General features: G+C 53.9%; 1 protein-coding gene across 5 annotated transcripts; it reads right to left on the reverse strand.

Moving 5' to 3' along the window:
- Positions 1 to 1,906: 1,906 nt before the first annotated feature.
- SLC4A11 (solute carrier family 4 member 11) lies at positions 1,907 to 12,914 on the reverse strand. 5 transcript variants are annotated; one of them, XM_081290230.1, is made up of 20 exons: positions 12,622 to 12,914; positions 10,835 to 10,894; positions 8,651 to 8,815; positions 8,478 to 8,527; positions 7,975 to 8,206; positions 7,805 to 7,886; positions 7,413 to 7,536; positions 5,646 to 5,849; positions 5,474 to 5,567; positions 5,253 to 5,378; positions 5,061 to 5,174; positions 4,835 to 4,967; positions 4,496 to 4,569; positions 3,766 to 4,024; positions 3,587 to 3,693; positions 3,326 to 3,494; positions 3,062 to 3,235; positions 2,690 to 2,885; positions 2,443 to 2,612; positions 1,907 to 2,310 (listed from the first exon to the last, which is right to left on the reverse strand). In XM_081290230.1, exons 2-20 carry the CDS (start codon positions 10,878 to 10,880, stop codon positions 2,241 to 2,243), a joined length of 2,589 nt encoding a protein of 862 aa, XP_081146356.1. In that variant the 5' UTR covers positions 10,881 to 10,894; positions 12,622 to 12,914; the 3' UTR covers positions 1,907 to 2,240. The 5 variants fall into 5 exon arrangements, with proteins under 5 accessions (XP_081146356.1, XP_081146357.1, XP_081146354.1 ...); XM_081290231.1 differs by lacking the exon at positions 12,622 to 12,914 and adding an exon at positions 12,467 to 12,575; XM_081290228.1 differs by lacking the exon at positions 12,622 to 12,914 and adding an exon at positions 12,373 to 12,527.
- Positions 12,915 to 14,242: the final 1,328 nt, after the last annotated feature.

Below are 14,242 nucleotides of genomic sequence, written 5' to 3' on the forward strand. Positions count from 1 at the left end.
TATCTACCCACCTACCAGTCGATGCCACTGCCAGCTGGCCTCTATGGTCTTTGCTGGATTGTGGGGTGGGCAGTGGGGAACGTTCAGGATATTTACTTTATACTATTGTACATTTGAGCAGTTGAGATGTTGGCTTGATTGTAATACCAAGTTATTTTTCTGGTGGGGAAGGGATGGAATCTTTGACCCCAGCTGGGGTGATATGCCATATGCCAGTTTTGCCTGGGGTCTAGAGGTCCATCAGGAGAACTGCCTCAGACCCTCACTGTGCCCTGGTGAAGCCATTCCCAGGGAGGGGCTTAGGGGGTGTCAGGTGGCTGCCTTGCATTTCCTGCAGGCCTTTTTCTGATAAGGAAGGGTATACAACCCCAAGGATGTTTAAAAAAAAACAAAAAAACAGGTCAGGGCAGAAAGCAGGTTGGGGCGGTACTCCTCAGTCCTAGTAGACCACTCCCAGGGTAAGTTTTGTGCTCCCAGGCAGCTCTGGAAAGCCTCTACTCCAGCATATGTTCTTCAGTCCTGGCAAGGTGGCCCAGGGCTGGGCTCAGCCGTTGAGAACATTGTCTTCCCCTGACCTGGGGCAGTGCTTTGCTTCCCTCTTGCCTGCCATACCTAGCTGGGTAGTTTACCCAGGAGGTATCAGCACCTCACCTATCCTCCTGGGTGGTCTCAGAGTGGGAGGGTGATGTCTGCCAAGGTCTTAAGTATGCGATGCTGGAGATCTGCCTGTCCCTTGCCTATGATTCTGGATATGATCCTACCTACAGGGAACACCCAGGCTACTGAGGAAGGGACCCCCAAAGTAGAATCACACACCACATGTGTATAGTAGATACATGGAGTTTGGGGCAGGACACCCTGGTATTTGCTGATTGGCTTCTTCAGAGTTCTGTCCTGGGTGCACACTATGCTTTGTTTGCTTTATCTTTAGCTACCCATCCCCATATAGGACTATGGAGAATATTCTTGTACCTAAGCCCATCACCACCACCCTGGAGCAGAATTATACTGGACTCCATGCCCTGCATTCAACCCAATTTGGCCTTTAACAACTCATCAAATGTAAAGTGGCATCTCTTTTGGCTTGCATTTCTTTGATTACCAAGGGTTTTGTTTGTTTTGCAGTGCTAGGAACAGAACACAGGGCCTTGACTGTTCTAAGCAAGCACTCTGCCACTGAGCTAGACTCCCAGCCCTACCGAAGGGTTTGAACATCTTTGCCATTCCTGTTTTCTTTTTGGGCTACTTCTTCTGTTCTGTTGGGGTGTTTTTTCTTATTGGATTGCAGGAATTCTTCACAGTCACTGAAGTCCAAAATATCTTCATCCTTGGGGACATTTGTTGAGCCAGAATCCTGCAAGGTAATGTGAGGGAAGTCTGGGAGCCAGGTGTTCATCTGCCACAGCTGCTGCCCCCAGGTACACAGAGAGGCTCTGCCTGAGCCTCAGATCCATACCGCTTCTGCTGGCTGCCACTGTCATGGACCCTGACCAACCACCAAATAAGCCAAAAACATGGCATTTTCTCCCTTCCATTAGACCAGTCCCCATGTCTTCCAATCTGCCATTCTCTCCTCAGTCCCTCTGTCACTGCCCTATGCAGGGAGCAGTACAGCCCCTGCTCTCCCCTGCAGCACTAGGCACAGCACCCCATAAGGCCGAAGCCCTATCCCCTCTAGGTCCTGGAACGTGTTATTCCTAGAGCATTTTCCCCACTGTGCTGGGCAACAGGGTCATGTTTTCACTGTTGGGCCACTATGCAGGGCTGGAAGTGACAGCTCACAGGTAGTACTCAACATCAGTCCCCTTCATTCCACTTACATAGGACATGTTTCCCCACCCCAGATCTGGTTGGAGTAACAAGGAAGGATGTGATACATAGAAGCACAGAAACGGGAGATTTATTCTTTAATGTGCACACAGTGAGTTCCTTATACAATCAAGGAAATCTTTCTCTTTCAGGCATATGACTCTTTTATCAAAAGAAAATCCACCCTGCTTTTTAGTCCCACCCTGGGCAGAAACTGCCCTGGGCCATGTTCCTGACCCAAAGCTAAAGGCTAATGAGGGGAGGAGTGAGTGCGCACACACTGAACCCCCACAATGTCCAGGCTCCCCAGGCCTGACAGCTGTGAGAACACAGCACAGAGAAACAACACAGACCTCACACCTACACAGCCACAAAGCCAGCCTGGGAGGGTGGGGAGGGTTGGTGAAGTGGGTATGGCCAGGGCCTGCCAATCAGGGCCTGTGCTCAGCATCCATGGCATCCAAGTATTTGGCTTCAATAATTCGGGGCAGCAGGTTGTAGCTGTGGAGAGGAAGAACAGGCAGGAAGATAAGCCCTGAATAGAAAAGAGAAAGTAGGGGCACTACCCAGCCTACCAACCTCCCAACCCTAGATCAGTCCTCTTGCCAGTACCCCAACTCCAGCTGTCCGTACCGGATGGGGATCATGGCAATCATGATGAGGGGAAAGATCATTTTCATGTAGGGCAGAGAGCTCATGCCGAAGGCACACAGCAGAAGCAGCTGCAGGACCTGAAGGCCTGTGAAGTAGTGGATCTTCCTCTGGGGCACTCTCCGGATATAATGTGTGGGTGGGTACGATGTCTGCAGGCAGTGACCAGGTGTAGGCAGGGTTGGCCATGTCACCAACCCTACCCTCCCTCCCAAGGCCAGGTACTCACCTGCTCTTTAAGCAGCAGGGCCACACGCGAGAAGAGCTGGTTGCCATCTAGGGAGGTGAGTGCAATATAGAGGAAGAGGCCATAGAGCACAGGCTTGGGGATCCACTGCAGTGGGAAGGGCAGCAGCAGCAAGGAGAGGCCCACCAGAACACTGGCACCCAGCGAAGTCAGCCGCGTCTCCTTCACATTCACAATCCTGCAGGGGCCCAAACCAAAAGACCACATGGCCCACCTCAGGCCACATGTGGATGCAGGGCTACATTACCTCTGGGCCCCATCCCTCCCTAGCTCACATGGCCTAAGGCTCCCCACCCTCCTCCAGAGTCCACATGGCTCTTTCCCCAGCTCTCTAGGAGCCACTCTCAAACTCACGTCTCGTAGATATGCCCATTCTCCACTCGCTCCTCCACTAAAGCCAGTGCTCGCACGTGCAATGGGGAGTGGGGGTAGGCAGCATGGATCCAGGGTAGCCCAAACAGTGACAGCCCTGTGTTGATGATGGCAAGGAGCAGGAGGTCCCAGTGGTAGGCAGTGCCCTTCACCAGCCTTTAGCATATGGACACATGTAGACAGAAACCTCATTAGCTCTCAGAGGGCTGGGTACTTACTCTCCCCACCCTTCGTGGTCCTATATACCTGTTCTCAGGTGCATTGACCAAAGCAGCCACCAGATTTTGCTCAATAAAGAAGAGGAGGGAGAGCAGGAAGCCAAGGCCCATGGTACTGCTGATGGCCCTCAGGGATAGTGAGTGCATCTTTGCCATCTCAAATAGGTTCTCACTGGGATTGTAGCGGAACTTGCTCACTGTAGCAGGAGACAGGATCCTGCTCAGCCTGCAGTCTCCCCGCCCCAGCAAGCCCATACCACCTCCAATTAACTTGTAAGGCCCCACTCACTCTCAATTTCCTGGAAGCCATAGGAGCTGATGAGGGAGAAGGTGAGCACCGCGATGGGCAGGGCACAGTCAGACAGGGTCTCACGCACACACTGGTGCAGGTAGGGGCTGCAGACAGCCAGCAGATCAGCATGGCCCAGGGGCCATGTGGCCCTTCCCCTCATCCCAGGTCCCCCTCACCTTTTCTTGAACTGGTAGAGGGTGTAGCCCAGCCAAAGCGTGCCCAGCATGATGAGGAGACTGAGCACTGCAGTTGCCCGGCCTGAATGTGTAGCACTGGGACTTCCCGTCATGGCCAGCTCTGTAGGGCTGGCCAGGAAGCTGGTATTGAGGGTGGTATGCAGGCTGGTGTTGAGGCTGGTACTGATGCCCAACAAACTCACTAAGGATGAAGTCCTTTTTGTATAGTAGTGGTGACCATAGTAGTACTTCCAGAAAACTGCAGAATGGGCCAACAGGCCTCAGTCATATAGGCTGTGAAAGGTTGGGGCCCACCTTCCCAGTGAGAGAACGAGGAGATGAGAGAGAGGTAGGGACTCTGAAGGGACAGAGTGGGGCCTTGAAGGTAGAAGGCTCCTGAGGGGAGGTAGAATGAGTGAGAAGCAGTAGAGAGCTCTGGCCTTTTATATCGACCAGGACCCCACTGACCTGCCAATCTACCCAGGGTCCCCATACTCAGTCCTTGCTCCATCTCTGACACTGTCAGGCCTGTCCTTATTTCTGATCCTGTCTGGGGAAACCCTGACACCCTCTAGCACAGGGGCTGTTGCTCTCTGCCAATGAAGGATCCCAGAGTGCCCTTGACCATGGGAAGGAACAACCTTAGCTATGCCCAATGTGGCCACAACCCAGAGCCTCCAATCTCCATCTAGCTTCCTCTGCAGCAGGTGGCCACCAGCTCCGCACTCACTTTTGACCATGCCTTTGACAGCATCCAGCAAGAATGTGATGGAAATGAAGAGGGCAATGATCTCCTCTGTGGATCTGTCAGAAGCAACGTGCCTCATAAGATGGAGAGCATTGTTCAGAGAGAGGCCTCCCTTAGCATCTATATAGATCACCCTTCTCTCCCACTCTCTACATAGAGGACCAGGCCTTAGATTGCCCAATGAGCCCACCCCAGCTCCTTGGGGCAGCAAAAAAGGTAGGGGTACTCCATCCACCCCAGGATTACAGGGCTTTGGAAGCTGGTATAAGGACCCAGGTCCCTAGCCTTTAGAGTCCCCACAGCTCAGGAAGGATAAGTCACCTTCTGAAGAGACTCATGACCAGGCTGAGGTTCAAGAAGGCATACAGTGCGAGGAAGAAACTGTTCCACAGGCCCGTCCATGCATAGAAAGAATTGAAGTCCAGGTCATAGTCATCACAGATGACACGGATCACTGCAGGCAGTGGGGCAGGGTGGGCAGTCAGGGCCCAGCTTGGACGGACCCAGGACCTTGGGCACCATCTCCCGCCTCAACCCCCCACTGCACCTTGGATGTAGATGGCCAGGGGTGCGGTTGTCAGCAGTATCACCAGCGGCTGCCCAGAGAATAGCGCATATAACAGGCCTCCGATGCTCTGCCCAGCAATGGTCTTCTGCACATCTGTAGAGGTGGGGAGGTCAGGGTCCACCATAGCCCAGGGCCCTGCCCAGCACACCCTGGCTAGCCCCAGCCCCTCACCGATGGCCCCGTTTGTGTTCTCGTCATTGAGGGACCCAAAAGCAATCGTGGGTAGGAGACAGGCGAAGTAGAGGAACAGGGTGGTAGTGATGTATTTCCCCACGGCCTTGCTTTTCCCAATAATTCCTAGGAAAGGGGGATGGACAGAGCGTTTGTTGGGGATGCAGGACAGATACCCATGTGTCCCTGGATAAACTCTGATAAGCTACGGAGCCACCTACCATCAGTGAAATCCAGTGGGTACACAGGGAACCTGCGCATGATGTCTTCCCGGATACCCTTCCCAAAAGGAACAAAGTCCTTGCACTTTGGGGGCTAGGGAGAAGAGAAGAGTGCTTGTTAGCCCTGGCCAACCCAGGCCCCCTCCCACCTATACCCACCAGTACCCTGTACCTGCGGGTGTTTGTGGGCATGAAGGGAAAACACGCTGTATTCCTTCATTCCTGGCATCACCATGGTGAGCAGTTGTCTCTGATGCACCAAGGCCTCCTTGAATTCTTCCTCTGTACGGGTCTTCAGGAGCTTCTGGCGGAAGGTGATGTCAGAGAACATGGTGGCAAATGTGCGTGCCACCTCCATTGCAGTCTTGGTGCTTTTCTGGGAGGTGGAGGATGGAAGAGTTGTATCTACAGCCTGTGTAGAAAGAGGAAGCCCTGCCCTTGCCAAACACAGGCATTCCTAAGCAGGTGGCAGGTGCTCTTCCTGTGGACTGACAGTGAATTTTGTTCCCCCAAAGTCCAGGCATTAGTGAACTCCATCACAAATTCCACCAGTCAGAAGATCATAAGGACAACCATCAAGGTAGTATTGTTTATATATATATATATATATATATATATATATATATATATATATTAATTGTCAATGGACCTTTATTTATTTATATGTGGTACTGAGAATTGAACCCAGTGCCTCACTCATGCTAGGCAAGTGCTCTACCACTGAGCCACAACACCAGCCCCATAGTATTTTTCTTTTTTGGATACTGGGGATTGAACTCAGGGGCACTCAACCATTGAGTCACATCCCCAGCCCTATTTTCTAAATAAAAGAGACAGGATCTCACTGAGTTGCTCAGCACCTCTCTTTTGCTGAGGCTGGCTATGAACTTATGATCCTCCTGCCTCAGCCTCCTGAGCTGCTGGGATTACAGCATGTACCAAGGCACTCGTGCTAGTATTTTTCTTATAAATTTAGGCATAGTCTTCTAAGCAACAAAATCTTTGGGATCAGCTGGGCATAAGCCTATAATCCCACTTGGAAATTTGAAGCAGAAGAATCCTAAGTTCAAGGCCAGCCTGGGCAACTCTGCCAATCAGTCAATCGATAAAGAGATAAAAATAGATAAGTAGATAAAAATAAATAAATAAATAAATAAAGCTGGGTGCACTGGTTCACACTGGCTCAGGAAGCTGAAGTTATTCTGGCCATCCTCCCTCTCTTCCTCAGCACAGTAACATAGACAGCATGTTTATAATGGCCCTTGGCAGGGACATTCCCCTCAGTACCCCTTTGCCTACAGAAAGAGAGAGGAAGGAGCCTGTATCAGAGGCAGAGGCAAAATCCTCAAGAAGAAAATGGAGAACCCACTGAGCACATACTGGGCTCAGTGGTAGAGCACCTCCTGCCCAATATGTGCATGGCCCTGGGTTCAATCCCTAGGACTACATTAAAAAACAAACTAATGGCTTAAATGTTAAGGTCCTTTCAAGGCCTGGGTCAAAATTTCCTATTCAGAATTTTAAAATCCTTTTCCTTTTAGAGAGTACCTCCAAAATGTACTAGCTTCAGCCTCTACAAAGGCAGAGTGCTCCTGACCAAGTTGTATACAGCCCAAGAAGGAACAGAGATCCTTGGCCAGAAAATCAGTCAACGAGAAGGAGGATGAGGGTCCGGGAATGCAGGACAAAGAAAGGCAGTAATGTTGGAATCAATAATTGTAAAACCACTTCTTTTCAGTCAAGACGGAAAGCCAAAGTTTAGGGCAAACTGAGGAAATTCGGACTTAACAGAGACATAACAAGGATGTTTCTGATAACTGTTAGGCAGACAGGAAGGAGAGGGGTGAGGTGACCTTCAGAGATGCTCCCAAGAAGAGGGCAGGGCAACCTGGGACTCTGTCCCCAAAGAAGCACAGCCACCTCCAAGTCCTGCACTCACCATCTTGGGTGGGGCCAGCACCAAGATGACAAAGCGAACCTCACAGGAGTTTTCCCCCCAGTTCTGTGGGCGAACCAGGCGGCTGATGCACACATGCCGCTTCTGTAAGGCCTTCATGGTGCAGCTGGCAAGAAACAGAAGGGCACACAGAACACATTTGCCACCCTTGGAAGCCAGGGCCACACCCACCCAGAAACTCTTGACTTTGACAACTAGTGGCCAAAAAAGGGACAAAATGGGTTGGATTGCTTGGAACCTGTCCTCCCAAACTGGATGTACCACCAGATTTGTGTCACTCCTGGGTGGGTCAGCCTCTGCAGGGGTATAAAATGCTTAGCTCCAGTATGACAAGTAGAGGGGCCAAATGTGGTGGCCACAATCTGGCAACTCACATGATACAGAGCCAAGACTGCTGATACTGCACCCCTGTGACTGTAGCAGTAACTCCTTGGATGGTATCCGACAGCAGGTGGACTGAGGAAAGAGTAGAGGGGAGAGGGAAGAAGGTATCTGCAGTTGCCCACACAAGCCTCCCCTGCGCAGGCAGGGAGATAGGCCTTACCTTTACTCTCCATGGGGGCCCCAGCATCTGTAAAGAGTTTGGCCATGAGTAGGTCCAAGTTGCAGTCAGGTTCAGCATGGTTGGGGTCTTGAGCAAAGCGGCTCAGCATGGTCCGCAGTACATCATCCAGTGAAGTAGCCGTCTCATCCAGGATGATGCTGGCCTGTGCCAGGAAGCCATCCAGATCCCGGTGTGCACGTATCTCTTCCCCAAAGTTCTTTAACTTCAGGTACTGTGAGAACCCCAAGCACAGAATCCTCAGGCCCATAAATGAGACTGCTATCCCTGCCAGGGCCCCCCTTCTTTAATGGTTTCTGGCTGCCCCTACCCACCAGGACCAACAACACTTTCCAAGAGGGAAGGCCCAGCTTGAGCTGGTGAGATCCCAGTTTAGGAACTCCTTTAGGCAAGGACAAAAAGGAACAGCTTGAGGGATCTAAAAGCAGCAGCTCCCTCTACCCCAACTAGAAACCTCGGGACTGCCCTACAGGATGGGGCTTCACCTTGCGGGAGGTATGTAGGAGCACACAGCCACCGGATGTCTCCTCACTACCTAGAGAAAAGGTAGGAGAGTTCAGGGTACCATCCCACCTCTGAGGGTCTCTCTTGGTAAAATGGGGCCATTTTTGCCCAAGTTCCTGCCCTCCTCCAGCCTGCCCCTGCTGCAGCCCCATACCAGATTTAGAGGGCTGCACCTCAAGGTTGACATTGACAAAAAACCGGATGCTCTCGCCAGATACAATGGAGGAGTTGACTGTGTCGAAGGCTTCATCCCCCAGGCTCTCCTCCCGGACCTCAGAGGTATCCTCCATGTCATTCTTGAAGCAGCCCAGAGACGCAGCTGTCACACCAAGAGAGATCCAAGAGGGCCTGGTCATCAGTCCTGCATGTCAGAAGGAGGAGCTCCAAGCCCCAGGAGCAGGCATCTCTAGACTTTTCCATAGGGCACATTCAGTGAATGATTAGAGGTCTCTTGCAGGCCAGAAAAGAAGCCTTGGCCAAGGGAAGCAGAACTTCTAGTCTGCCCAACCCCACTCAGAGCGTGGCAACTAGCACACAGCTGGAGCCCCCAGCCAGGTGACTTTATCCAATGTTTTCCAGCTGCAAGAACCAAGTCCCTGCACTGTTCTGGCCCTTTAGCTTGAGAACAATGTCTGTTCTATAAACTTTGGACCAAGCACAAGTGAGACAATACAGATAAGACTGTCTAGCACCTGCCCTCCCACAACCTCTAGGCTAGGGGGCCCATGAGAAGGCAGAGCTGCTGGAGTAGCCAGATGACCTCCTCTACCCCAACTGCTTTGTTGGCATAGAGCCTAGAGTTCCTCCTCCCAGGGAGGATAGGAGAGCTAAACATCAAGGCTGAGAGACCCAGTCCAGGCATGTGGCACAAGGAGACAAGAGAGCTTGAGAAAGAGCCAGGGGGTGGCCTCTAGGAGGTTCACACCAGCCCTGTTCCCATCATGCCCCTCCTCCCCCATGATGCCAGACACCCAGGCAAAGATCTTGCTGCCCCTCAATTCCTACAGCATCCCCCACCACTCTGCCACACCCCTGGCAGGCCTCCTTCTATAAGACTTCCTAGTAACATGCAAATATTCCTCTTCCCTGGACCCTGCTCTGACTCTCTGTAGGATCACAGCATGACCCAGCCCTACCTCTCTTCTAGACTAGCTGTTATCTCTTTCAGACAGTTCTATGACTGGTTCCCCATTTGTGGGTGCCCCCCAAAAGAGGTCCTCGTAGTCCAGACCTCCCTAATGCCTGACAAACACCTGTGCAGGGACAGGGACGGGTCACCAGCACATCTACACCTCCCAGTGACTCATCCTGACTCATTTCCACTCCCACCTGCCAGTTTCCTCCACACATTCCAGGCCTTGTTCCCTCAATGTCCTGCACTCAGGGACTGGCGACCCCAGCACCAGGTCTGCACTGTCCACAGCCCAGAGAAGAACTATTGGGTCAAAAGATGTCCTCTGTGCTTCTGTCATAGTGTTCATGACAAACTCCCATCCCTGCCTTGTTTAAAACCACCTGTCCCCCAACCCCAATCTGCCCCAGTCTCCCCTTTGCCACCCCTATTAGCACCCACTACACCCCATAACTGTTGTCTTCTCCCTCTACCCTGGGTTTTACCTTTTATTAGACTCAGCTCTTGGACCCCCAGTTAAGGACCTACCCAGCTAGAGTCACCAGGTCCATGATTGTGGTCCTGCCATGCCATGTCCTCATTCCTATCATATAGTGTAGCCACATAACTAATCTGCATGCCAGGCATCCTGGCCCACAGAGCCTCCATACCCTGGGGATCCTGGGTAAAAGCACATCCCCACTATGTTTAAGCATGGCCCCACTAAACAATCCTCTGATAGCCAGGCCAGTTCATGGGGCTGGGTGTAAGACAGGCAGCCCAGAGCCAGCCCAGACATGATAAGGGCAGCTAAACCTATGCAAGCAGGGACAACCGATGCCCAGAGAGGTTAGGCTTTCTTAAAGGGACAGCTTCAGCCCCTCCCTCTGGGGGAGGGGTGAGGAATAAAGAAATATACAACATTTGGCCTAAGGATCCAGCCAGATATCCAGTGCATTGTAGCAGTGAACTATGGGAGCGAACACCAGGTGGTGCCAGTAACCCAGGAGAAGGAGCAGACAGCCCTCCCAGGACCACAGCACCCCCAGGGACTGCCAGTGCCAGTATCATCAGCTGCCCTTCTTATCACAACCTCCTGAAAGATGAGATCCAAAGGAATTCCAGTACCAGTACTGAACCAGATAGGTGGCAAACACCATGGGAACACTGGTGTGTAGGCAAAAATCCCCTAGAGACTTCTGATAAAGAAACTTCCCATATACACACCTGAAAAGTATTCACTGGAATCCTCAAGGTATCCATTCTGTGACATGGCGGAAGAGTTTTCTGCAAGGAAAGCCAAACAACTGCCACCAGCCCCTCTGCTGTGTCCACCTGCAACTTACCCTGCTGATTCCTTCTTTTCTGTCCCAAGAACCTGCCCCAGGCCACCCTGGGGGGAAAAAAGAGGGAGGGGACAGCAAAACTAGGGAGAGGGGGGCCCCCCTGCAGACCCAAAGTCAGCCTTAACTTAAGGAATTAAATTCCTTAGCCCATCTGCTAGCGGTTGCCCAGGTGTGCAAGGGGTGAGGAGGAGACTTTCTCAGGAGGTCTTCCCCATCAAATTATGAACAGTGCCCAATTAAATCAATAATCCAGGTTTCATTAGAATCCAGCCCTGGCCTGCGGAACTGGAGGGAGGAGACTAAAACCAGCCTTTCTCCCAGGCTCCCGCAACTGCCAAACCCACACTTGGGCCGGGACCCTTCTCTCTGCACATCTCTCCTCTCCCTCAAATCCATCCCAGGGGCCACTAACACCCATCGAAGTTCCTCACATGCCAAGGATAACCCAGGGCGACCAGCAAAGGCCTCCTCCCTTGGGCGTCTACACTATTCTGGGCCGTCTGGGAGGAGGAGCCCTTGGTCGGGGAGGGAGAAGGGGCGGGGTGTGTGTATTTGTGGGGATTCTGTGCACACTCCAGCGCGGGCCCCGGATGGTCCTGGCTGTTTGTGCCTCACTGCAAGGAAGGAAGCACAGGAGGGGCCGCGTGCACGAAAGGAAAACGGCTCTATGCTAGCAGACCTGGGGATCGATCCGGGGCAGGATGCGGATGTACGCGCGAGGTGGGAGCTGGCTGCATCCAGGAGGAAGGGAGCGGGGCGGTAAAGGTAGCGTCCAAGGTCGCTGGGACCGGCAGCACCTACTCTCATCCCGCACACCACGTGCAGGTAAATGGCCGGACAAACCCGGCTTCTGGCTAGGCCACGGGGCGGTTCCTCAGATGTCTGGGCGAACCAGAGGCTGCTGCGGTCTCGCCGAGCACCGCCAAAGGCCCGGGACCCCAGCAGCCGGCGGCCTCCCCGGCAGCGCCCGACAGAAGGTGCCAGACAAAACGTGAGATGAGGCTTTCTCAGGCGGCGGCATGCCGGGCTCGGAAGAGCTCTGCGCTCGGGGGTGCTGGGGACCCCACAGTTCCACCCTGCCCACCTCCGAGCCCCCCAACCCTTCACTGCCTACAACATTCGTTTAATTTCAAGACGGCGAGGGCAGAGCCTTCAGCCCAGCGCGCAGGGCCCACAAACCCTTCCCGGGCCACCCCACGCCTCGCGCGTGCCCATCCTGACTCTAGTTCTCGCGCGGCCGAACTCACACCCCGACTCCCGCCCCAGGCTGATAAGTCTCCACAGCCTTTCGCCCCGGGTCCGCGCAGGCTGGCTACAGCAGCGTTTTTCCGCGACGGTGCCCCCGACGGCTCCGGTCTCCGCATAACACAGCGACCTTCCCGCCAGGCCTCCGCCTCACCAGCGGGTTCGAGCACCCACCACAAGGCTGGAGACGGAACACATGCTCGGTGGCCATGGCCTGGGCAATTAGCCGCCAGACAGCTACGCACACGCACACGCCCGGGCTTCTCACGCGTGCACTGGCGCTTCGAGACCCTTAAATCGGCGTCTCCAGCACGCCAAGGGCGGGAGCCGGCGACACACCCCCGCGCCGCGCCTGGGTCCTAATGCCGCTCAGACGCCCCGCCTCGGAGGGCGGGGTCCCAACCGACCGCCCGGCGCCCTCACCCGCTAGAGGGCTGCTCCTGGGAGCCCGCGACGACCTGGCCAGACGTCTAGACCCAACTCCTTCGGGCCGCGCGCGACAACCCAGGTGTTGTAGGGTTAGGGCCTGGGTAGGACTGGGAACTTTCTGAGAGTTTGATAGGACCACAGACCCACGGAGTCGTGCGACTGCGGCGAGTCTAGGAAGACGTCGCGGGCGTCCACTTTAAAAGCGTCGCTGGCCCCACCCCCTTTGCTGGGGATCCTACGCGCGGGCACGCCCGCTGGCTGTCCCCCCTCCTCCTTTCAGCGTTGAAGATCGGGCCGGGATTTAATTCGGTTCTTCTTTTTCTTCTCCTCCTCCAGGAAGTTCGCCCTATCTAGCTAGATTCGCCGGCGTGCGTCCCTGGGTTCCGCCCTGGCCCGCCGAGCCGGCGGCGCTCCTGGTTTGGCGGCGTCGGGGTTTGCTCGCAACGCATCTCCGCTTCTCTCCTATCCAAAATGGCCCCGCCGCCCTCTTTCTTTTCCTGGACTGGCGGGAACCGGGTCTTCTGCAGATAGTGTGTGTGCGTGTGTGGAGGGAGGCGGTGGCGCGCTGGGTTCTGGCAAGTCCAGTCGGTGCGATGAACCCCGACCTGACTCAGTGGCTTCCCAGCCAACAAGATTCCTCAGCCCTAGGGCCTCGTTTGCCCCAGGAACACATACCCTGGTGGAGTGCTAATTCCTCAACCTCCTCCACACTCTGGTCGCTAGCAGAGAACTGGTAGCAACCCCGTGCCCCCATCCGCTGCTGGGACAGAGTCCTCTGCCCTGCACCCAAATAGTGGAAGAGGGGAAGGCAGAGGGAGCATCCATCTCTATGCTAGGGATGTATGACAGCTCCCAAAGTAGAGTTGGGGGAATGTGGGGGTGGGAGTCGAGGATGGCCCTGAATCCCCCGCTCACACCTTTTACTCCAGAAGCTCCAAATGGGATTTGAACAATTGAGAGATGGCCCTAAGCTTTTTTTGTTGGGGTGAGCAGACCCTGGGAGGAGAAATGGGGTCATACGTGCACCCTGTGCATGGGAACTTCTCTAAACATCTTCCAGCTACAGTTCCAGCAGAGGAGAGGGACACCTTCCTGGTATCATGAGGCAGCAAGATGAGTGGGCGAGGGGAGTGCAAAGCAGGCTGACATGCCTGGGGAGCAAGTATGGATGGGCAGGCACAGGCTTAGACCCCTGAAAATCCACCTTTTCATCCCCATTTGGGAATATCTTGGCTTCTGCGTCTGCTCCCAGCAGTACTCAAATGCCTGGTCTTTCTAACCCAGCTGTTCCAGGAAACCACCTGGAACCTTCTCTCCCCCTTTTCACAGCCTCCCCCTCCCTTATCAAAGGACCTCACCCCTCAGCTCACTGAGCAAAGTGGAGTCCATAGCAAGCCTTCCTCCAGTGCCTGTGGCCCCCTCTGCACACTTCTCCTTGTCTTTCAGAGAAACTGACACTGACCCCTTTCTGCTTCAGCTTCCTGTGCTCTGGCCCCTACTGCCTCCAGACTCTGACTTGCTATCAGAGTTTTTTCCCTTTAGTCCTCACACCTACCTCCCCTCTGCCTGGATCAGAGACTGTGAGCAAATACAGATGCCTAGGCCTCCATACCTA

This window comes from Spermophilus citellus (assembly GCF_964194105.1).
Source record: "Spermophilus citellus genome assembly, chromosome: 4".
Classification (NCBI taxonomy): Eukaryota; Metazoa; Chordata; class Mammalia; order Rodentia; family Sciuridae; genus Spermophilus; species Spermophilus citellus.

Coding starts and splice junctions, on each gene's coding strand:
- SLC4A11 (XM_081290227.1), bottom strand. CDS start 12,317: ATGCGGAGACCGGAGCCGTCGGGGGCACCGTCGCGGAAAAACGCTGCT. Junction 7,887..7,974: donor GGCCCCCATGGAGAGTAAAG/GTAAGGCCTATC, acceptor CTCTTTCCTCAG/TCCACCTGCTGTCGGATACC. Junction 3,236..3,325: donor GTCAATGCACCTGAGAACAG/GTATATAGGACC, acceptor CATATGCTAAAG/GCTGGTGAAGGGCACTGCCT.